At 46.3% G+C, this 22,792-nt stretch overlaps 1 protein-coding gene across 1 annotated transcript; it reads right to left on the bottom strand.

The window, feature by feature from the left end:
- Positions 1-1,876: 1,876 nt before the first annotated feature.
- Positions 1,877-16,901, bottom strand: LOC105896631 (CWC27 spliceosome associated cyclophilin). Its single transcript, XM_031559179.2, has 5 exons — positions 16,890-16,901; positions 16,470-16,656; positions 9,328-9,437; positions 8,684-8,787; positions 1,877-2,696 (listed from the first exon to the last, which is right to left on the bottom strand). Exons 1-5 carry the CDS (start codon positions 16,899-16,901, stop codon positions 2,534-2,536), a joined length of 576 nt encoding a protein of 191 aa, XP_031415039.1. The 3' UTR covers positions 1,877-2,533.
- Positions 16,902-22,792: the final 5,891 nt, after the last annotated feature.

Below are 22,792 nucleotides of genomic sequence, written 5' to 3'. Positions count from 1 at the left end.
TGCTAGCCCTCGCCGTCGCGCCTGCATTAACCACAGCCCTCCCAGGGCATCACCGCCAGCAGCATTAGCCTGTTTTCTTAGCTACCAGGAAAAAGATCATTGAGAGTAAACGCGTGCTTAACCTCACTGGTGAAATCGAATGGGTGTCTGCTCTGTTTGACCAGTATACTTCTACATAGATCCATTGGAAACTTTGACCAATTGTTAAATTAGCTCTTATTTTTTTTGCTGTTTATTCCTCTTTTTCTCCCGGGCCATAACTTAACTTCTGCCCATATGGAGTGTGCCTTCTTTAGCTCTCAAGGTGAGCACTGGAGAGATGAGCTGCCCTGATGATCTGTTCTTTTCTAAAGTATCTCTCCAGAGCTTATCCATAGTGTCTGTGTGATAGCAGCTGATAACAACCCTGTTTCAAATAAAACAGACCTGAACTGAATTAGACATGAAGCGCGCAGAAACATAAAAACGATGCCTCCAGAGAAAAGCTGAAGGACCATGTGTTGCTGAGGTTCAGAAGAGGTAGTTCTTTACTCCTTAATGAAAAAATAATTGAATAACCAGACTAACAAAGTCGGTTAGGTCTATACGGCCAAACACAACATGTACAGATTCCAAAGTTACCATGAATTTAAAATGAGGAGTTCATGCGTTAAGATGGAGGGACGTCTCAAAGAAGACCTGAAGGGAGAACATCAAGTGAACAAAAAGAGGAGGAGAACACTCAGTGAATGATACAGGCAACAATGGATGGGGCCATCAGTGGGTGGAAGTGAATATATTAGTCTGTCTGAAAAAGGTTCTCCTCAACATTGGAAGGCTTCATTTATTGACAAAAACAGCAGTTTTTCAGTGGGGTTTAACTCTTCAACAGCACTAGTTAGGGTAGGGTGAGCACAAACATATTTTCAAGAAACTATAGAACTGCAGTTGGCTCATGGCACCTCAGACTCCCTCTGTGTAGACTCTGGATCATGGATGGTACGCATGCGGGGCAATGGTGTGGATCTTATATTTGCTTTGAAAATGGAAGTGCTACGTCACTGATGTGTGGTGCCACTTAAACCACTTCATCTGCTCATGGGCACCAGATGACTTATGGCCCATCTGCCTGGCACCACTACACTGACATGTTATTGTGTTGATACACTGGTCTATTATATGGCACATTTGCTTCAGGGACTTTAGTGCCAGCATGTTGCTTTCATTTGTACCACCAGAAAAGCATGATGATAGCGGCCCTTCTCTCTCTTTTTGATTCACCGTTTCCTACAGGGGTGCATCAGCTCAAGGTGTTTTTGTGGGTCAAGTCTGGCCATGTGAAACAAATCGACCCAATGAACATGGATGGCCAATGACTGTGGCGCTTCTACAGTGAGTAATTTCATTGTTAAGTCACTGTAGGCATGACAATATTGTGAACAAGTTCTTTATAACGCAGCTAACCTGGTTTGACCTCACGTGAATGTCAGAAGATCAGTTCACAGACACTGATTCTGTGCTTTTGGAATAAGAGTAAGTCCCAAAGAATGAACGGATTCAATTTAATTTCCTCATGGCCTTACTCATTCAAAAGGAGTTTTACTTCTATAAAAAGGCACATCAACACTGGGCTTTAGTTATGTTCAAGAACAAATCTCATCCAACTCATTTTAACATCACTATTCTCCTTCCTGGCAAGTATAATTCAATTGAAGAATTTAATAACTATGACTCTGGGAGGTCGGGCAGATAAGAGCTAAATTTATAGAAGCTCCAGTTCCATGATGCGCGCACACACACACACACACACACACACACACACACACACACACACACACACACACACACACACACACACACACACACACACACACACACACAGACTCAAATCCAGAGAGATGAGTCAGCTCTTTATTTCATTGCAGCTGTAAATACAGTTGACGCAACACCCACAGAACATGAAGCCCTCTAACTTTTTCCAACTTGGAGATGAACTGTACCTCAGATTCCAAAAAACGGGGTTAAGTTTTTTCAGTTTTACACATTCGCTGACTTTTATTTTGACAATTTAAAAACTACCTCTTTAACATCTTTAAATCATCTGTGTACAACTACCATTAAAAGGCAGTTTTGAAGAGGCTAAGTGCCCCAGGTCAAAAGTCAAAGCAAATGGCTCTGAGACGCTCTGAACATATCATTCTTAGACATGTCTAGAGAACAAGAGGAGGCCATGAGAAGAGAGCACAGAAAGCACAGACAGGAGAAGAGAGAGAGGAGAAAGAAGGAAGAGGATAAGAAGGAGAGGGAAAGACGAGGAGAGAGAGGAAAAGAAAATGGAACAGAAGAGAGAAAGCAGAAGAGATAGACAGACAAGAAGAGAAGGAGAGAAGCAAAGGAGAGGATACTAGCAGCAGAAGCTCAAGAACAGAAGAGACAAGATGAAAGAGGGAGGATATGAAAGAGGAGAGATGTCTAAGTGGTTCTGACGAGAATGAGTGGCTGCCATGTTTGACTCCTCCCTCAAAGCACCCCTGATCCTGTGACCCGCCTGCACTCATATCCGTGCTTTCTTCTCCTTCATCAGCTTCTTGCTCTCCTCCCTCCGCCGCTTGTTGACCGGGTTGCGTGGGTCGTAGATCTCAAAGGTGTCCTCGTCCTGTATGGCGGCATCCTTCACCTTTCTGCTCTGCTCATCAAACTGTAGCACGTGAGACATCCTGCAAAACACACACACACACACACACACACACACACACACTTGTTTGAGAATGGACTGAAGATTTTCATGGATATTTACAATACATGATCATAAGACCCATAAATAAGTACTTGCTTTGATAAATGATGTGTGTGTGTGTGTGTGTGTGTGTGTATGTATGTGTTCGTGTGTGTGTGTGTGTGTTTTGTCATATTCACTCAAAGTATAAGGAGTCAATAAAGGTGTGTATTTGAGAAAAGGGTGTTCTTCATTCATGTGTGTATTTGAGTCTGGTCAAGGTTGGATGCTAAACATCAGACACACAGTCCACCAGCTTCCAGCTGCTCTACTCAGTTTAAAAAAATAAAACCTGAGCAAAACGAGGGAATTACGGGCAAACAGATGACAGGCCTGCTTTTCATTTTTCTGCCAGTCCATCCTCTCCCCTGCTCCCCCTCTACATCTCCCAAAACCAAGCCTGGTACTCTGGGGCCAGTTCCCCCGAAAACATTCCTCCGCTCTCACATTCATAGAAAGTACTCACATGCAGTTAGACAGACTTGTGAGAGAGAAAACACACAGACCAGCCACCTGGGCAGCCCGGCCAAAAGGCCCGAGGCAGGCACTGGGCCCAGCTCTCGCAGTGAAGATTCACTCGTGCACAAGGTATCCTGACTGGATATGAACATCTTTGCAGATTTACATACATCCAAACGAACATACATGATGAATCACACATGACATTTCTCAAAATCGTAAAGAAAGGATATTAGACATAGAATCAGAAAACATAGCTGACATGACATGACGGCAGCAGTAGTGTGTCGTGATTTTAATGTAATGCATGATTAGAACAGATGTTCCATGATAGAAACATAAGGACATAAGACATCCCGAGCTTGATAAATGGAGCTGAGTGGAGTGAGAGATTGTGAAAGGTGGTAGGCCATAACTGAAGCTCTTCCTTCTGCTGTGAGCACCAAACACATTCCTCTCTGACGCTCAGCACACTGCCTCAACACAATGGGCCAGGGGGACATTCCAGTGATGGAAAATTTATTTCAGATTCATGTTTTCATTTCGTAACTGGCGGTGGAACGGTTTACAGCTGAACCCGGGCCTGTGTAAATAAAAACAGACGAGGTGCTTGGGGTATTGAAACTAAATATTTTGCGAATTTTAAAAGTTTTCAAAGCCTGTAAAGAGTTTCATGCACTGTCACACGTACGGCACTGAAATGATTGATAATCGAAACAATTCAGCAGTCCGCCGAGTTCAAAAAGGAGAGCACAGCAAACATTTTACACAAAGGGATTTATGGAGCTCGGGGCCAAGCTAAGGGTTCCCCTGAGGAACATCTGGCCATGTACAGTACCAGAGAGGAACCACACTCCAGAGAGAGACCCTCATCAACGCCTTCCAAAGCAACAAAAAATATGACTACAAACTAATATTAGCCCAGTCTTTTTGGACGACTTTAGACTTCGGGGGAGGGATGGGATTAGCCAGCGGTGACGGGGAGGGGTGTTGGCAGAAGGATGTCACCGTGAACGCTGGGATGGTTAAATGGGACCTGTAATGAAAGTGTGAAAAGTGCAGGAGTCGTCTCACCTTCCTCTCCCACGCTACTGACCTACATTTCCCCCCAGCCCGACTAGCCCACCCCCCACCCCCAAGCCCCTCAGACTCCCACCAGCCTCTGGTAACTGACCAGAAATGGTGGGGGAAAATAAATAATCTGATAGGCCCCCGTCGGGTGTCGAGGTCCTGCTCAAACAGGGCTGGAGGGAGCAGGGAGGGAAGTACGCCTGAAGTGAGACCGAGGTGATAAAACTAAGACTGGGCGAGAGGGAAGTACATTCACATGCACACACTCTCCATCGCTGGAGCTCCAGAAAGGTAAACAGATCGTTTATAAATCAAGTGGCCATGCACACCCGGGAGACCTACTCGACAAATGACCAAATTCAGCCTCTCAGACATTCATACTTACAGCCTGTTTTAAAGTTATTGTAACAATGTCTAATTCCAAACACCACCTACAAACCTCTACCTCATGACAGTGACAATCCTATCCAGTTGACATGCTCTTATTTCTTTTAGTATAATCAATTCTGTCTACTTCAGAATCATTTACCTCAAAGTCATACTGTCACCTGGCATTTAAAATAGCAAATCTACACTGGTCCATAGCAGGGCAATACACACACTGACGTGACAAACAGTGGGCAAATCTTGAAGTCATGGAGCGTGAGCAGTGTTCTCCACCAGCCGAGTGAAGTGTTCAGTGTTCTACACCAGCCGAGTGAAGTGTTCAGTGTTCTACACCAGCCGAGTGAAGTGTTCTCCACCAGCCGAGTGAAGTGTTCTACACCAGCCGAGTGAAGTGTTCGGTGTTCTACACCAGCCGAGTGAAGTGTTCAGTGTTCTCCACCAGCCGAGTGAAGTGTTCAGTGTTCTCCACCAGCCGAGTGAAGTGTTCAGTGTTCTCCACCAGCCGAGTGAAGTGTTCTACACCAGCTGAGTGAAGTGTTCAGTGTTCTACACCAGCCGAGTGAAGTGTTCAGTGTTCTACACCAGCCGAGTGAAGTGTTCAGTGTTCTCCACCAGCCGAGTGAAGTGTTCTCCACCAGCCGAGTGAAGTGTTCGGTGTTCTACACCAGCCGAGTGAAGTGTTCAGTGTTCTCCACCAGCCGAGTGAAGTGTTCTCCACCAGCCGAGTGAAGTGTTCTCCACCAGCCGAGTGAAGTGTTCTACACCAGCCGAGTGAAGTGTTCTCCACCAGCCGAGTGAAGTGTTCGGTGTTCTACACCAGCCGAGTGAAGTGTTCAGTGTTCTCCACCAGCCGAGTGAAGTGTTCTCCACCAGCCGAGTGAAGTGTTCTCCACCAGCCGAGTGAAGTGTTCTACACCAGCCGAGTGAAGTGTTCTACACCAGCCGAGTGAAGTGTTCTACACCAGCCGAGTGAAGTGTTCTCCACCAGCCGAGTGAAGTGTTCTACACCAGCTGAGTGAAGTGTTCAGTGTTCTACACCAGCCGAGTGAAGTGTTAAGTGTTCTACACCAGCCGAGTGAAGTGTTCAGTGTTCTACACCAGCCGAGTGAAGTGTTCAGTGTTCTCCACCAGCCGAGTGAACTCGGTGGCACAGCGCTGCTCCCTTCCCCATGCTTTGTTTTGTCTGGTTTACAGGCATGTTTTGTCCATTGCTTTGTCTACATTGTGCCAACAGTATATTGCTCCTCATGGTTTTGAGAGGCAGGTACAGTGCATGGGTTGTTTTATTTAACTGCATAACCATCAGTTCCGTGGTTTAGAGTACCATTTCAATGGCAAAACCGCACCAAGATTTAGAGTCCAATAACAATAGCCGAGGGGCTTTCTGCTTTTTACTGTTTGTTCAGCATATCTTAACAGATCTAAACACCAGATCTGGACTATTTCTGCTCTGCATGTCCAGCGTATGAAGTTGGTAGATGATAAAATATCCATTTTGTGCCCCAGTATCTTTGGACTGATCTACCATTTAGCGCATGAATGCGTAGTGTTTCGTTCTGAATGCTTTTGTTCTGAGTGTGTGTGTTTGGGAGGGAGAGTGAGTGCATGAGAGTGTGTATGTCTGTATGATTGCAATTGTGAGTACGTCTCAGTGTGTGTTTGTGTTTGTCTGTATGTGTTGGCATGGGTGTACATGAATGAGGATGTGGATGTGTGTGTGAGTGTGAAAGAGTGTACGTGTATTTGTGTGTGTGTGTGTGTGTGTGTGTGTGTGTTTATGTATGGGTGTGGTTGTGGTTTTGTGTGTGTGTGTATGTGTGTGTTTTTCTGTGTGTAAGTGAGTGTGAAAGAGATTGTACATGTGTGTGTATTTGTGTGTGTCTGTATGTGTCTGTGTGTGAATCTGTGTGTATTGTGTGTGTATGAATGTGTGTGTGTGTGTGTGTGTGTGTTTATGTATGGGTGTGGTTTTGTGTGTGTCTGTGTATGATTGTGAGAGAGTGTATGTGTGTGTTTTTCTGTGTGTAAGTGAGTGTGAAAGAGAGTGTACACGTGTGTGTATTTGTGTGTGTCTGTGTCTGTGTGTGTCTGTGTGTGAATCTGTGTGTATTGTGTGTGTATATGAATGTGTGTGTGTGTGAGAGAGAGTGTGTGTGTGTGTGTGTGTGTGTGAGTGTGTGTATGTATGTGTATAAAACTCTGCGGGCCTAGCTGCTGGCCATCGATAATGCCGTAGCTACACTGTCACTCGCAGGCATTCCGTGCGAGCGATCTGACCGATCTCTTTCCACCATGGCAATGACAGCCTGCCGGCTCGCCAGCCAGCCTCCTTCAGTCCAAAAGACCCCCCCCCACCCACCCCCACCCCACAGCCCCCCTCCGCCTGTGCATGAACCCCAGCGCTGGACGGGCCCTTATCAAAATGGCTTTTTCTCCGTCTGCTCAGTCCCCATGATGCAAGGCCTAAGGAGACTTTCCTGGATTTATTTTTCTTCTGAAGAGGGAAGTTGGGGAAGAGGTGGTGGTCTGGTGGGTAGAGGGGCTGGCGAGAGAGCCAGAGGAAGGGTGGAGGGCGTGTAGTGTGTGAGTATGTGTGTGTGTGTGTTGCGGGGGGGGGGGGGGTTGTAGACACAGACACAGATGGAATGCTTTACACTTCTGGCCCAGACTTGACTTCCAGCGTCTGACCTGTCGTAACCCGTGTTCCGCTGGGGCCCGCTGCAGCGGTGGTTCAGCGAGAGTGGCACGAGCTCCCTGCTGCTGTCTCTCGCTCTCTCTCTTTTTTCTTTTCTTCTCTCTGTCCCTCTCTTTTTCCCCCATAAGGGTCCTACTCTCTCCCAGAAGTACAGACATCAAGGATCCTGGCTGATGTCACATGTCCATATCAAAAGACATAAGATCTATTGTCAAACCTCTGGAGCACCAAACAGTCTCCTTTTTTTCACTAATACACATACCTGGTTTTCATTTGAAAGCGTGTGCGTTGTTGTGTTTGGGTGCAGTGTTTTGGGGCTCTTCTCTGGCCAGTGCTGGCAAAGTTGACTGGATTGTGGTTATTTATTCTCAGTAAAGTGAAAGTTGATTTGAACGTTTACATTTCTATGGCAATGCTGCAACTCAGGAGATGCCCGCAGTAACAAACAAAATGGAGAGGTTTACACTTGAAAGTGGTTTTGGAAAGTAATGCAGTGCTCTTCAACTTCTCCATCTTCAAGCACCTATCCACAAACAACACTTCTGCAGCTCCCACAGGCAAAAACAAAACAAACGCAACATCCAAATCTTAAGGGATTGCTTTGGAATATATTTTCACACTTGCTCAATAATACGTGTTTGGGTTTGTCAAAAGTGCACTACAGGAAAAACAAAAGCAGCCAAAAGTCCAGTCTCCTGGATTCTCATGGTGGATGGAAGTCTGGAGCCACGGTCCATCCAATGAGACAGTGTGGCTGGTCTGGTACGAAGCCAAAGCCCTTCTAGTTTGACGGAGTTCAACGTATGACGAAAAGAAACAGAGAAGAAGAGGAGGAGCAAACGGTGCTGAAGTCCTGGCAGGAGGATGCTAACGAGACAGAGATCAGCACTGAGCCACTGGGAGATTACAGGCTCTGGGGTGCAGACTTTACAAAGCGCGAGACGATCGAGACGGACACGAGCTACATACATATACATGCTCTAACACACACACACACACACACACACACACACACACACACACACACACACACACACACACACAAAAACATCAGTGTTTGGACTATAGGCTAGACAACTACTGGGATGTATGTGATTCATAGCCCCCAGCGCCCGATTACATTATTATTGTGCCATTATCATACATACACACAAACACTTGCTACCACAAACACACTCTCACACACACACACACACTGGCTGAATTGCTCTTTTTGGGGTTTGTGAGGTGCATTTGCATTTTCCAGGTCTCATTTCATGCATGTATCAATCAGGGGACCTTAACATCATCCTGAGACCCCGCAGAGACTCACTCACCAGCCCTTGTCCTCGTCCTCCCCGAGCTCCTCCTCCGGCTCCTCAGGTGTGTCTGTTATGGCGCTCGACAGCTTTGTCTTGAAGCGGTCCAGAAGAGCCAAAGTCTAAGCCCAAGGGAAAGAAGGTATTCACAACATACTACAGCATCTGTGAGGCTGAATACTTTCTCTACACATATGTACGTCTTTGACCAATGGGGAGCAAGTGGTTGCTAATGTGGATGTATTCTTAGCTCTTGTGTTAGCAAGAAAAACTACCCTCTAACACAAACATGGACTGAATGCATGCTGAGTGAATTAATGCATATGTGCCTTGAGTTTTAACTCAACAGCCAATCAAATTCCCCTACATAGTTCTGCTTTGGCTTGAAAATATGATTGACAGGCATACCACTTTTCCCATTGGTTAAGCCTTCATTTCTGTCCTTATTATACTCCATTACAGAGCCTGTGGTAGTCACAGACCAGTGTATTTGTTTTAGAATATAAACTACGTTGACAAAAGGACCTTTGCCTAACATTACAAAAAGTATTCTTGATTTCATTCATACGAAAGGCTGGCCTACATTAAAACAATTCTCTCTATGGCAATTACACAGAACACAAAGAGAAATGTTTTTAGTAATCCCTTCCCCAGTGCTGTACCTGTTGCTCTCTGGTTGTCCCTTTCTTCAGTTTTTGTTTGCGAACGTCTTCATACTTTTTCCTGCTATCATGATACTCTGCCACTGCACCACTGGCGGGATTCTGGTCACCTTGGAGACAAAAAGCAATTAAACTGGAGTAATGGACGGCAGCAATAATCAGAGACAGCAAACTGATTAATGAAAAGCATAACTTTCATACTGTGTATAACAGTTTACAACATGTGCCAGCTCCACTGAATTCACGAGCTGTTTTAAAGCAAACTGGATTTAAATCATATAGTGCTGTCAAGTGATACAATGCGCGATGAATTGCTATTTTTCTTTTGAAGACTGAAGCTTGTAATTGTTGTAATAATGGATATCTAAATATAAAATCGTAGAATTAACGTAGAATCAAAACATTTAGAGCATTTCCTGTTGCCTCAGAAATGCCTTATATCTGAAGTCCCCAAAAAAGAATCAATGACAATTCACCCGTACAGGACCAATGTAATGGAATCACCACCCGTACAAGGCAAAGGTGGTGTCGACTGGAGAGATGAGGAATGCCAGAGTGTCATGCGACTCTTTGGACCGATTTCAGAGTTTTTCATGGCCTTTATTTAGACATGGAAGGCCTTCTGAGGCCTGTGGCTAAACCCAGAAAGGAAATACCTTTTTTGGGACAGAAAACCTCAGTGCAGAGGTTTGTAAATGGGAAAACCAAATCCCTTAGTGGGAGATAGTAAAACCGATTGCGTTGAGCTTTCTTCTGTCATACAGTGACAGTTTCAGAGAACATACACGGGCAAAGGTACACGTGTGCACTGAAGACAGATCAGGAACCTATACATAATGCTGGAAGGATTTTAAATATACACTAGCTACAAGCTACAATTACAAGTTGCCCCTCTCATGTTCAATCATGATATATGGAAACCCCTCCACAACTTTTAATAAAAGTGTCTATGTAAATCACTGCTGGAATTCCAAACGAGAACTTCAATTGGTTGTTCATTGGAAGTGTGCTCATGAGGTTAAAGCATGCTAACATGTGGCGATTGTCTGAGCTCACCACATCCGAGTGTTGTGGGAGTTTTATTGTAAATGACAGATGTGTTTCTGAAGACCTAGAGGGGCTGTTGTTGCCTTCTAAGCAGAACGCAGTAGGGTTCTGTCCAGGTGTCACTTTTGTGCTCTTATACTATGTAGCCTTTGTTTGTAATGGGATTCTGAGATTCCCTGACAGTGTTTGTGACAGTGTCTCTCTGAATGAATGCTTTTTACCCTAAGTGTGTTTGTGTGTGCGCGTGTGTGCGTGTGAATGAGTGAGTGAGTGTCTGTCCAGTGCCAGATGAAAATATCCCTGAATGACGAGCGGAGAGGCTGGCTGGCTGGCTGGCTGGCATGGAGTGTGTGATTCCCACACCCCTGTCCTGGTGACACGACCAGCCAAACCCACTCAGGGCCAACAGGAGCTGAAGCACTAAAACAAACACACTCACACTGAGCCCTTTATTTAGAGCCTGTTTACAGGACTCCAAGAGCCTCTCTTTCTCTCATTCAACACTCTTTTCAATGTGGCTCTATCTTCTCTTCTTCTACTTAGAGCAGGCTTGTTGTAGGCTAAGACCGTAAACTATCTTTGTAATGAGCTTAAAAGGTGTTGCCAGTGGTTTTTGTTCAGAAAAAATTGAAACAATGACATACCATAAGGATAAAGATACTATAAGGATAAGGATACTAGTTGACATTTGTTCATGTGTCTTCATTGCATGTTACTTGATGCTTAGTCTGAGGCGTTTTCATGCATTTACACTTCGAGGACCCAGACATGAAAACAAATACATTACAAAGTGTGTGAAGTCCAGAGCAACATAAGGAAACTCTATTTATTGAGCATTTGGAGTTACTTTTTTGACAACAAAAAAAACCAGACTCGCTCTACCTTTAAAAGAGCTGCTTTGGGGGTTTGTATGAAAAGGAAAAAATAAGGAGCACCTGTTCACTGAGTGAAAACAAGCCCCTGTGACATCATTCCATCTAGTATGTATACCCCTGAGCATAACAAGGCTTTGCTTGTGCCACACACATGACATCACTGATGACATGAGCAGGCTTGACTGATGCTGTCAGCTCATGATAACTGCAACCACTGCTAGATTCATTTCCACACCACCGTGGCACACTCTCCCCAGACAGCCATCACAAACTAGTTTTAGTCACATATTTCTGTCAATTATACAGTTATGGATGAGTAAGTGGTATAGTAGTATGATGCCCTTACTGTCAACTGCTGTAAAGAATAATTCAGCACCGGCTTCACCTCATTACCTATGCCCTACAGTACCGTAGCTCTCCATCATGACGTGATGTGTGTGACAATCCAGGATCACAAGCACTAACATAGGCACAGTATTGCTTGCTTACCCTTGCCAGCTAAACACTTGTCCATTACCTGCAATCCAGGCCAGTCTCAACACCCCCACAGACCCTGCTAATTCAACTCATGTCACTATAGACCCTTTGTATAGATAGACATGTATAGTGATGATAGAGGGAGTACTCCACTTTATCCCCCAGCCACAAGCACATAGACAATCACATGACTTTGAAAGATCTGAATCTGAATGAAAGCGTCTGGATAGAAAGACAGAGGCCAGAGTTTGTTTGCGAAAGAAGGAGATTAATAAAAGACTTTCATTCAAAAAGATATTGCAGGATGACTGTCAGTTGAAAACAAACAGTACAAAAGCCTGTTTTGAGAGTGGTCAAAGTAGGACACGACTAATAAGAAAATACTCCCCTCCAACAAACACTCACAAACATACCTCCAACCCCCAGGTGTTTAGAGTGGGGGTGGCACTATGGGGGTGTAATTACTCACCCTGCAAATAGCCTCACCCTCTGGGCCGGGGGGCGAGGGCAGAACCTGGGGCTTTCACCACCACTTCCATACAGGAAGTCTGCCCCGCGCAGTGATTTATGAGTGGAGAGGCAGCAGCAGCTCTCCTCTCCTCTCCTCTCCTGGCTGGAGGGGAGCGCTGGCAGGCCGTTGAGGGACGCTGCCCTGAGGGGGTGCCCCTATGCCAGGTTTGGAGCTCCTGGGCTCCTCCACTCTTCCTCCAGCTGTTGAGCGCTAGTAGCTAACTAGCAGGGAGGTTGGTTGATGGCTTCACTAAACTGCGTTTCTCCCTGTCCCGGCCTGTCCCTCTGGAGTCGGGGAGGCATAGCGAAGGCAACAAATCACATCGTGTTGTGGCAGTGTGGGTTGCTGTGAGCGACTGATGACGCAGACACACACACACACACACACACACACACACCCACATACACACACACACCACAACCACCCCCTGTCTGCTTTGGGAGGGGCGTTCTCAGCTTGCCAATCACCCTCTCTTTCTGTTCCCACAAGTGTTGGACAGGAATGAGGAGCGTCGAAGCAAGAGGCGGGAGGCATCAAGGTGGAGGAGCCGTTCTTCATCGATCATCGCGGGCATCAAACGCGCTTGCCTACTGACACCTGCTGGCGCGATCATCACGACGTGCTTGAAAAAATAAAAATAAAAGGTAAACAGGAGAACGAAGAAACGAGAGCGAGAGTGGGGTGCCTTCTGGGACCCCGAGAGTGGTAAATCAGAAACCCACGCACCTTTCACTCCAAGAACATGTGGGACACCCTGGAAGGGCTCTGTGGACACGGTGTCGGCGAGCCAAAGCAAACCCCAACATGTGCTCACAAGACCCAAGGAACCCAAAAATGTGTCAGGAAAATAAAAGTACTCCGATACCCATTCAGGTACACGAACATTTCCCTGGGTTTTACTCACTTTCTTCATGCTATGATCTTCATAGTCCAAATCAGCTGACTTGACCAAAACACTCAGGAACATGTATCAATGATTCGAATTATTTCATACTAATTATCTTTAATATTTCCAATATGAAACTGTCTTAATTTGGAGAGGCAAGGCATATCAAATGAGCCCAATTGCCAGGTGGGCATAAAGTAAAGGGAAATGGCAATTTCGTGTTAGAAAGCAACAGTCCATTGAGGGATAACTCATTTAAGATGGTCTTCAACATTCTTTCTTATCTACCCTTTTATTAAGCAAACCTGCAAATGACAAACAAAATTTGCTAAAAAGCAGAATCCTCCCTTTCTAAAGACTTCCTTTGTCTACTTTTTTTTGTCCTTGGGTGAAAAGCAGATCCCTCTTTCAGCTCTAGCGGATGAAGATTACAAAAAAAAACCCCCATCAAACCCTCCTTCTACAAAAACATTCAATCACAAGTCAATGAACTTTTCAAATATAACTTCGGGCGCGATTGAAATAAAACACCACGAGCACTCGAGCGCGAACCTGTATAAATAACTCTGGCCTGGTGTGGAAGAAAGCTGCCACATCATTTGGGGTGGGCAGCAGAGTCGGACCATGTTTTTAGCATGTCTCTCTTATTTTTGGCTCTGGCCAATGAGGGCCATGCCAAGAAAGAGAAAACCAGACGAGACGAACATGCTATAATTTATGTCTTGAAAGCTGAAGAGATGTCTGTCGAAGGGTATTACTCAGAAAAAAAGGTACAAATGTCTCTTTTAGCTCGCTGGGGCTTAAGTCAGAGCATACACTTGACAGTGCCTTCAAATGAGTTACCACATGCAGTGTGAGTGTGTGTGTGTGTGTGTGTGTTATATATGGAGGATAATGAAAGGTAGTACAACTGTATGAGAGAGTTAACATATGCACTGAATACAGACTAAACTACCCGCTGCACATTAGCAATGTATCTAACTGTAAAGCTCTGAGAGTGTTCGAGACTAAACTGTGTACTTAACACAGTGTTAACACAGAGTACAATGAAAGTCTGGCAGTACATCTCTTACCCAGACGTTTGCACTCAATGAGTATGTATATAATTGGTATAAAAATCACTTTAAAAAGTGCAGTAGAAGCTAAGGGCTAACAAAAGTGTGAAATGCTGCAGGGTTGCACTCTATAAACAGGACAATAAAAAAGGACTACCTGTAAACAGGACATGAAGACTACTAATGAAGAATGGCACGGCTCTTTTCCCTTGCTGACCTGAATTCGTATTTTCACATATTTCTAAACGTATTTTTATTCTGATTCATAGAAGTCAGGAGAACACTGTGTGTGTGTGTGTGTGTGTCAATAGTATTCTTGGAAAAGCTAGATATGCGTTCTCTCTCTTTTTGTTATAAACCAGCATTTTTCTCTCATTCTTCAACCAAAAGACTTTCCAAAACATTGAGCTTTGTAAACATACTAGCCAGTAAAAAAAAATCCTCTCCAATTCTACTTTGGCAGAATTTCTGGAAGATAAAAACAGTAACTGGCCATTCTCCCCACAAGAATGCAAAGAATGTTGACTGTGTGTTTTGGTGAGCAATCCACTGGAGAACTCCTTTCAGCGAAGGCTCTACATCAAAAAAATTTTTACAAAAACGAGTCAAATATCAGACTATTAGCCTTATACAAATTTCCTCCAGATTCTAAAATTTGTATACTATTAATTTCCCACAGAATCTAATAGTTTATTGATTATTCCCATCAAGACCGGGATTGAGGGGGGAAAAAATATGTTCTCTTCCGCTCTACGGTCTTAACCGTGATTGATCCTAATAAAGAAAAAGCATGATAAGGATATTAAAAAGTGGTGTGTGGCTCCAACCACAGGCCCATTTCCATGTCAACTAAGAATGATGGGAATGATCATCTTGCCATACTCCATCTTAAATGATACCCCCCACCCATCCCACCACCGTCACTGATATATAGGCAAATAACATCACGGAGGCGCTTCCTTGCAATCCTTCCCCATCTTAAAGAGCATGGCCAATGCGTAAACAAAATAATGAATTCCATGCTGGGCTTGTGCTTGGAAAGAAGGGCTTGACCTCTCAACCCGCGAGGACCCTGAACATGACGGCCGTGATGTACAGCAGCCTCTCGGCATTGCGGGGGCGAAGGTCAGCCACTCTGTGCAGGGTTCAGGCCTGCTGGGAGGGCAGGGTACAAACCTATCCTTAAAGCCTTTCAGTTGGGGCACGCACTAAATACCCATATCATTGTCAGCAAATGTATACATGGTACACATGTATTTATGACTGTAGTTCTAACTTATTTAAACGTACAATGCATTTTAGCAGTGTCTGACCTCAGCAGGTTTTAAGTCTTTCATTACTGGCAGAACAACACCCCCCCCCACCTCACCCTGTACTGTACTTCACACATACAACCGCTCATGACATTACGGGACATTAAATAGGAATAACACCCCCCCACCCCCCCACCTCCACCAACTCTATTCTCCTCTCCTTCTCTCTGGCCCCCGGCCCCACTCCGCAACCCCCACAAACCACCCCCGAGCTGCCCCCCCCCCCCCCCCCCCCCTCCGCCGCACACCTCTGCTTAGCCCCGGCCTGGCCAGTGGGTTCCTGTGGCGGCCCCTCTCCCCCTCGTGGGGCTCCCTCTCCCATCCCACAGGTTGCTGCTGGGTAATGAGAGCAGGCTTCAAAGGGCCAGCTGCCCTCGTCTGAACCGGCCCGGGACACACATTAAGGTTGAGCGAGCAGCACCTCCGCGCTGGGAAGCCAGCCTCCACTACCACTGCTGCTGCCGGCGCTGCTGCTGCTGCAGCTACCGCCCCGCGCCCCCGACAGACAGAGAGGAGACTGTGTCAGTCAGGCGGCCCAGGGGCTTTGGTGTGGAAATCCTCTTGAAATTATATCCCAGAAGATCCCTGAGGTAGGGGGTGGGTGGGTTGTTGGCGGGGGGGTGGGGGGCAGGAGTGAGGCTATTTAGAGAGTTGAAAACATACGGTAGTAGGGGGCAAGACGAGGTGACTCCGAGGTCTGTTACATGCCGAGCTCTGGGGTCACTTTCATTTTTAAGGAAACAGCTTAGGGAGTCCTTAGTGAGCTGAACGAAGGCTTCATCACTGTCGTGTTTGTTTACATGCATTACTCATTCGATCATAGACAGTGACTACAACGAAGAGCACTTTGATCACAGAAATACCAGCCTGGAATGAGTTTCCTGAAAGTGTCATTGAACAACCATCACGTTAACTAAGAGAGTGTTCAAAATGATAGTCTCTCCATCATTTGATTGGTAGCTGCATATGCACTCTTACCTGGTTGGTCCTCGGGTTGTTCCTTCGGGTTGTCGCGGTCCTCTTTTCGTTGTTTGATGGCCTGAAGATCCTTCTTCAGCTGCCGTGCCTCTTTGCGTAGCTCATCACTGTAGGAGAAGCACAGCTTAGAACTCAAAACTGACGTGCTCCTATCAGAATGTACTGTAGGGTGAGATTCCTGGTGAGTCTACTCAAGTTCTTTCACTGCATATGTGGCCTCAATCCAAATGCATCCCAACAACATTTATGCAGAAAATGTGTGTATCTCTCTCTCTCTCCTCTCAAAATGTACTCAACAAGAACTTCACATACGCCAGACTGCAATGACTTTTCATAGCAGCTACGTGATCTACATCGCTTAGTGGAAGGCATGGATAGGTTTACAGAGCAAACAATATTAACATGCTGTCAAACGCTCACCTCTCCTCTCATCTCATCTCTGTAACTGTCTAAAAGGTGTTATACTCACATGTGTTATTGTAATATGCATGAATCTTGTTTGTTTTAATCAGATGTATGGTTTTCTTTCATATGTCTGATAGAAGTTTCTAGACTTTTCTATATGAACTCATTGACACAGCAGAAAACCAAGACAAAATGCTGATTCCACACATTGGGAAAAGGATCTGAATGTAAAGCTCTGTTATTTATGAGCCAGGCCCTACCAACTCAGCCCTGATGCACTTTCCAGTGGGGACCTGTCTGCTCCTCCTGTCTAGACACCGGGGAGAGATCTACAAACCAGCCCCCCCACACCCCCCACCTGATGGTAACTTTTAGAGGGGGGCACAGGACCTCGGATTAGGTATTTATGTCAAGAAATAGAAGCAGCAGACCAGAACTTTAGTCCTCCACAGAAATAATGTTATAGCAATTATCTTTGATTTACGGATCAATCTTTAGGATGTGTGAGCCTTTAATTAAATACATGGTAATTTGTGGTGCCTACAGAGAACTTTATTAAATGGCGAGACCTTTTCAGTTCATTTTTTAGGGTTGGCATGGGAACCTCCCAATTTCATTCCCATTTATTATAGAATGCTGAATGTTCTATGGGGGTATGATGACAATCTCCATTTAGTCTAAAAATTGAAAGCAAACAAACACATCTCTCATTATGTGTACTGCATGGTATCCATTTATTTATGAGAACTGATTCTAATCCTAAACACATAATGCATGTCAGCTATGGGCTATCTGTCGTCACAGGGATTTAAATCCATCCTTGATATTTCTGGCAAGACACTTGACTGATCTAACAGCACAGCTGAACCAACACTTTTGGTATAGCTCACTCAGACACTGCAGACTGAAATCCTCCTGTCCAAACTAGTCATTTGCACACTGCAGCCTGATAACCTCCTGCACTCTCATGGCACATCTGCAGAGCTGATGGTGGTGGGCAGCGCCACAGGGCAGCCCAGTTCACGTCCGTGGGGTGAGGTTCCCCCTGTCTGACACCACTCCTGTCTCGGGGGGGATAAGTCACTGGAGGAAGTCTACACACCCCTGAGGACAGACAAGACCTCATCAACCTCCTCCTCCTCCTCCTTCTCCTCTTTGCTCTGCGCGTACCCCCTCTTCCCCCTTACATGACTGTGGCTCCGCTGGCTCGCTAGCTCTGGAGCAGGTATCTTGCGTCGGGGAAAATCATAATATTTTCATAGGGTCTGACAGTGCGGGGGTTTGGTCTCGGGCTCCCTCGCTTGCTCTCGGCCGCGGGGCCGCAGGTAGAGCTGCAGAGACTGGGCCCTGCGCCCAGACCATCCTCAGGCCCTCGCCGGCCAGAACAATGGCCGCTATTGTTCGCCACATCTGCTTCTGTGAGCCAGCGCGCACTCACTTGCTCTCGCTCCCCCCACTTATTTCGTTTGGTACTTTCTTTCTTGCTCGCTTTCTCTCTCATCATCCTGTCTTTCTCCCTCTCTCACTCGCTTGCTCTATCCCGACATCTCTCTCTACTCCTTGTCTTGCTCTTTCCTGTTTCTCTCCATCCCACTCTCTCACTTATTCCTTGTCTCACTCATGTCACTCTCCCTCACTCTCTCTCTCTCCCATCTCCCTTTTCTTTCTTTCTTTCTCTTTCTTTTTCTCTCTCTCTCTCTCCATTTTCCGACTCCCCCCTCCCAGCCTGCTGAGGCCTGATGCTTGGGCCTAACATCCACGTGTGGTAAGAGATTGAGGCGTCCCACTAAGGCCTCTGACCTCCGGGAGGCCTTGCTGAAAAAATGAGCGACTGCACGCTGCCTTAACCCACATCTCCATTTGGCTTCACCATACAACCGCTAGGCCAAAGGAGCTCTTTGCCAGAGAATTCCATTCTGTTCAATTTTGCACTGTACCGTGCTCTCTGCAATTACATATGTAGAAAACCCACCACAGACACCTCCATTAGAACCCGTCTCAGCTGGGTTGCCCCTCAGCTGGCAACAGGGCTGACATCACAAACAAGTTGCCCTCTCAGAGACCTCTGTTCCCGTGGAGTGTGTCATCTCCTGTTTCGAAGCAACTCCTATGTGACCTATGTCCCTGTCTGATCGCTTTGAAAACACTTCACTCCAAAAAAACCTGCTCATTTCCTGTGGGGTCTAGTTTACCTGTGGATGGCCTGTGGAAACTGAACTGGGAAATGAGCAAGAGCTTGAAACTCCAGCAAGTTTGCAAGAAGTCCTCAGCCCTTTGACCAAGCCCTGCGGGGTACCGTGGTCATGAGACGAGGCGATGGCACGCACAGCTCTGTTAGGTTCGCAGCCAGTATTCAAGTCTAATTAAACTATGCAATCACATCTGACACAATGTCAGGTTTGATTCATGTATTTGACAGGCATAACTAAACGATGTGCATAATAGAAAAATACTCTACTAGGGATGGGAAGTGCCACAGAGGCGACAATATGGTACTATCACGATATTTGGGCCACATCATGATATTATTGCGATTCTTTACATTTTACAATAAAGTAACTATTGCGAGTCAAATCTGCAATACATTGCGATTTATTTCTCCCATTGATATGCCACACTCCTGACTTGAAAGCAGATGGTGTGGTTCGTATACCGGGAGTCTCTGCAGCCATCCAGGCATGGTACATTTATTCTCAACTCTCGACTTCTTTTACAATTTTTGCCTTCTGGGACTCAAGAGAAGAATGAGGTCTTGCACCATCTTGTGGAAGCACCATCTTGTGGAAGCAATGTTGTCAGAGAAGTCATCTGTAACGAAGTCAAATTAAAATACTGACATTAAAAAAATATTGCGATACTATCGATATATTATTGTGCCAAAAAATACTGCGATCTTACACTGCATCTATTTTTTCTCCCACCCCTATCCTCTACAAAGCATTCTTTAAAAAACTGCGTCACGTGGACGCACGGCTCACTGCACGTTTCAGGCCTCTGCTCGAACGTATTGATTGAAGTCATCAGATTATGATGAATGATGAAGCCCCCGGTTAACTCAGCCAGGCAGGGTTAGGTGACTGAGTGGCTACAGACTGTACACCCCGGGGGCAGGATTGCAAAAAACACTCCTCAAAATAAAATCTGCTCCTAAATCTCCCGCTTAAATGCAAGGTCACCGTATTTCACCGGTATTTCATAACTCTAAAAAAGCAACCCGGACACAGAGAAGCCACTTTCAGCTTTCAGGCATTGACCGCTGGCTGGAAGTGCTTCTGGAGGCTCTACGTATTCTGTAGGACTCCGCAAGTTATCATTTTGCCTGCCTTGACACGCTAGCATTGGCAAAACAAGACCGGCGTATCCCGGGCAACGGCAAAACAATGGGCCCCAGCCGATGGGGGAGCAGGGGCCAGGCCGACGTGACGGAACGCCGAAGAACACCTGTTCATTCTCTCCTCGGGGGCCGGGGTGAATTCCTGCGCGACGTCGCCGCTGCATGAAGCGTCTTTTTGTTCCCGCGGCTCCGCGGCTCAGCTTGCTTACGTACAGTACGTGCACAGTCATGAAAACGAGGGAGACAACTTGAGGAATAATGGCATGCTTAAAGCTGAAACCCCAACAAAAAAAAGGTCATCAGGGGCTCCGGTGATAGACCACCGTTTCAACTTGTCCTCGGAGCGTTCAGCCCAATGCCTTTTAAGGCATCGTACACCGACCAAAACCTCCATTAGAGTCTCCATCAGCAAGCAGGAGAGTCAATTTTTTGTGTCAACAAAAAAACAAGTAGCAAAAAAACAACCTTAATCTTAACACTTAAGTCGAGAAAGTAATTTAAACGCATTCTCTATATTTAGAGGAACACATTCTTTTTCATGCTGCGGACAAATAACACCAGCAAACCACGAGGAGCCTAAAATAAGCTGGAGGTTCTGGCGCTTCAGGCACAATGAGGGAAAGTGGCACAGTAGGTGTGGGTGGGTGGTGGTGGTGGTGGTGGTGGTCGGGGGGGGCGGGGGCAGCAGGGGTGTTTTTATTTAGCAGCTGAAAGGAAAACAATGTGCAGCACAGAGAGGCCTTGTGGGATGGGGAGGAAGCGCGGCCCGTCGCTTTCTTAATGAGCCCAGCGGCTTTGAAGGGGAGCCAGAGCACGCTCACTGTCTGTGCCTCCCTCCTCTGATCCAACAGCCAGGGGCGTGTATGCAGGCAGGCAGGCAGACACACAGACACACACACACACACAAATGAGCACATACAGAGACACACATCCAAACACTCACACAAACACAGACACACATCCAAACACACACACACACACACACACACACACACACACACACGTACGAAGACACACACCCCTCCTGCACAATGACAGCCATTCAGCCGCCCCCACCCCACCTGCCAGAGAGAGATGGGATTGTCATTTCACACACAAAGAAGGAAAAGAAGAAAAAAAAAGAATAGAGAGAGAGAGAAATAGGTTTGGATGTGGAGATGTGGAGTGGAGACCGGAGGTATCTGACGTATACATTTTGGAAAAGAGTGAGAGTCAGCGAGCAGAGAGAGAGAAAGAGAGAGACAATGAGAGAAAAAGGGAGAGAGAGAGAAAAAAGGGGGGGGGTGGTGGTGTTGGGCTGCTTTGAGAGAAAAAGCTTCTCGTCACTCACAGCCCTCGAGGCCTGCCAGCGATTGTAGCTCATTGAAACGATTCAAATAAGGAAGAGTTGGGGAGCTCTGCGTGAATTAGTGCGCATAAAGAACCCACACAAAGTGACTGGCTGCAGACCAATCCCTCTCCTCAGTCTGAGCTGGAGGGTTTAACTCTCGCCCCGCCAAAGACACACCTCAACACACACATATGTATTTATATACACACACACCTCATCCATCTACACATACACACAAACACCCAGTCCCTCTATGCATACACACACACACACACAAACCCACCTCATCCTTCCAAACATACGATCCCACTAAGCACACTTAATTTTGGTCAAAGACATCTTCCCTTGCCATGCAGCCTCGTTCTAAACACTTCTTTTCACTCTTCACTACTGGAAATATACTGCTACATCTACCACCACATCCCTGGTACACTGACAACACTAAACTGACCTCAGATCAGCCAAACGCTAAATGTTGATACCCGTGTAGTATGGCGTGACATGGTGTGATGTGAGGAAGGGTTATGTGTGTGTGTTTGGTGTGGAGAAATCAACGGTTGCACGGATCATCACACAGGAGTTTCACAGCCATTCTGCAGTGTGTGTGTCTGTGTGTGAGTGTCTGTGTGTGTGTGTGTTGGGGGTTGAAGGGGGGCAAGCCACTCTGAAAGAATTTCTACTAACACTCAGACTCCGACTACACTGGGGGAAACGTTCGCGCACATTTACACGCTGACAAACTCCAGGTGCCGAGACGTCGACACTTTCATTTGGGTCCGAACTGAGCTCTTTTCCAGCACACACTGAGCCCCTGCCTCGTTAAAGGCCAGGGCAAACTGGTGTGTGTGTGTGTGTATATATGTCTGTCTATTACTGTGTGTATGTGTGTCTATGAGTGTGTGTGTGCGTGGAGAGACAGAAGCCCAGTGTGGGGCGACAGACATTCTGCTTCACTCTGTTAAAGGCATAAGGGAGCCTGGCTCACGCGACTGAGAGAGAGAGAGAGAGAGAGAGAGAGAGAGAGAGAGAGAGAGAGAGAGAGAGAGACACACACACACACACACACACACACACACACACACACACACGCGCACACACACGCACACACACGCACACGCACACACGCTGGTCAGTGAGACGAGGAGGAGCCGCTGGTGCTGCTGCTGCAGCAGGATAAAAACACACACAAACCGGCTGCCAAAGAGCTGGATTATCAATCCACCGTCCTTCGCACACTGACACAGACACACACGA

This window comes from Clupea harengus, chromosome 21 (genome assembly GCF_900700415.2).
Source record: "Clupea harengus chromosome 21, Ch_v2.0.2, whole genome shotgun sequence".
Lineage (NCBI taxonomy): Eukaryota > Metazoa > Chordata > Actinopteri > Clupeiformes > Clupeidae > Clupea > Clupea harengus.
This window is presented reverse-complemented; position numbering and strand designations above follow the sequence as displayed.

What these genes read in the sequence shown, in the direction of transcription:
- LOC105896631 (XM_031559179.2), bottom strand. An exon ending in GGACAACCAGAGAGCAACAG is followed by an intron (nt 8,788 to 9,327) that starts GTACAGCACTGG and finishes CCTTGGGCTTAG; the next exon opens with ACTTTGGCTCTTCTGGACCG. An exon ending in GAGGACGAGGACAAGGGCTG is followed by an intron (nt 2,697 to 8,683) that starts GTGAGTGAGTCT and finishes TGTGTTTTGCAG; the next exon opens with GATGTCTCACGTGCTACAGT.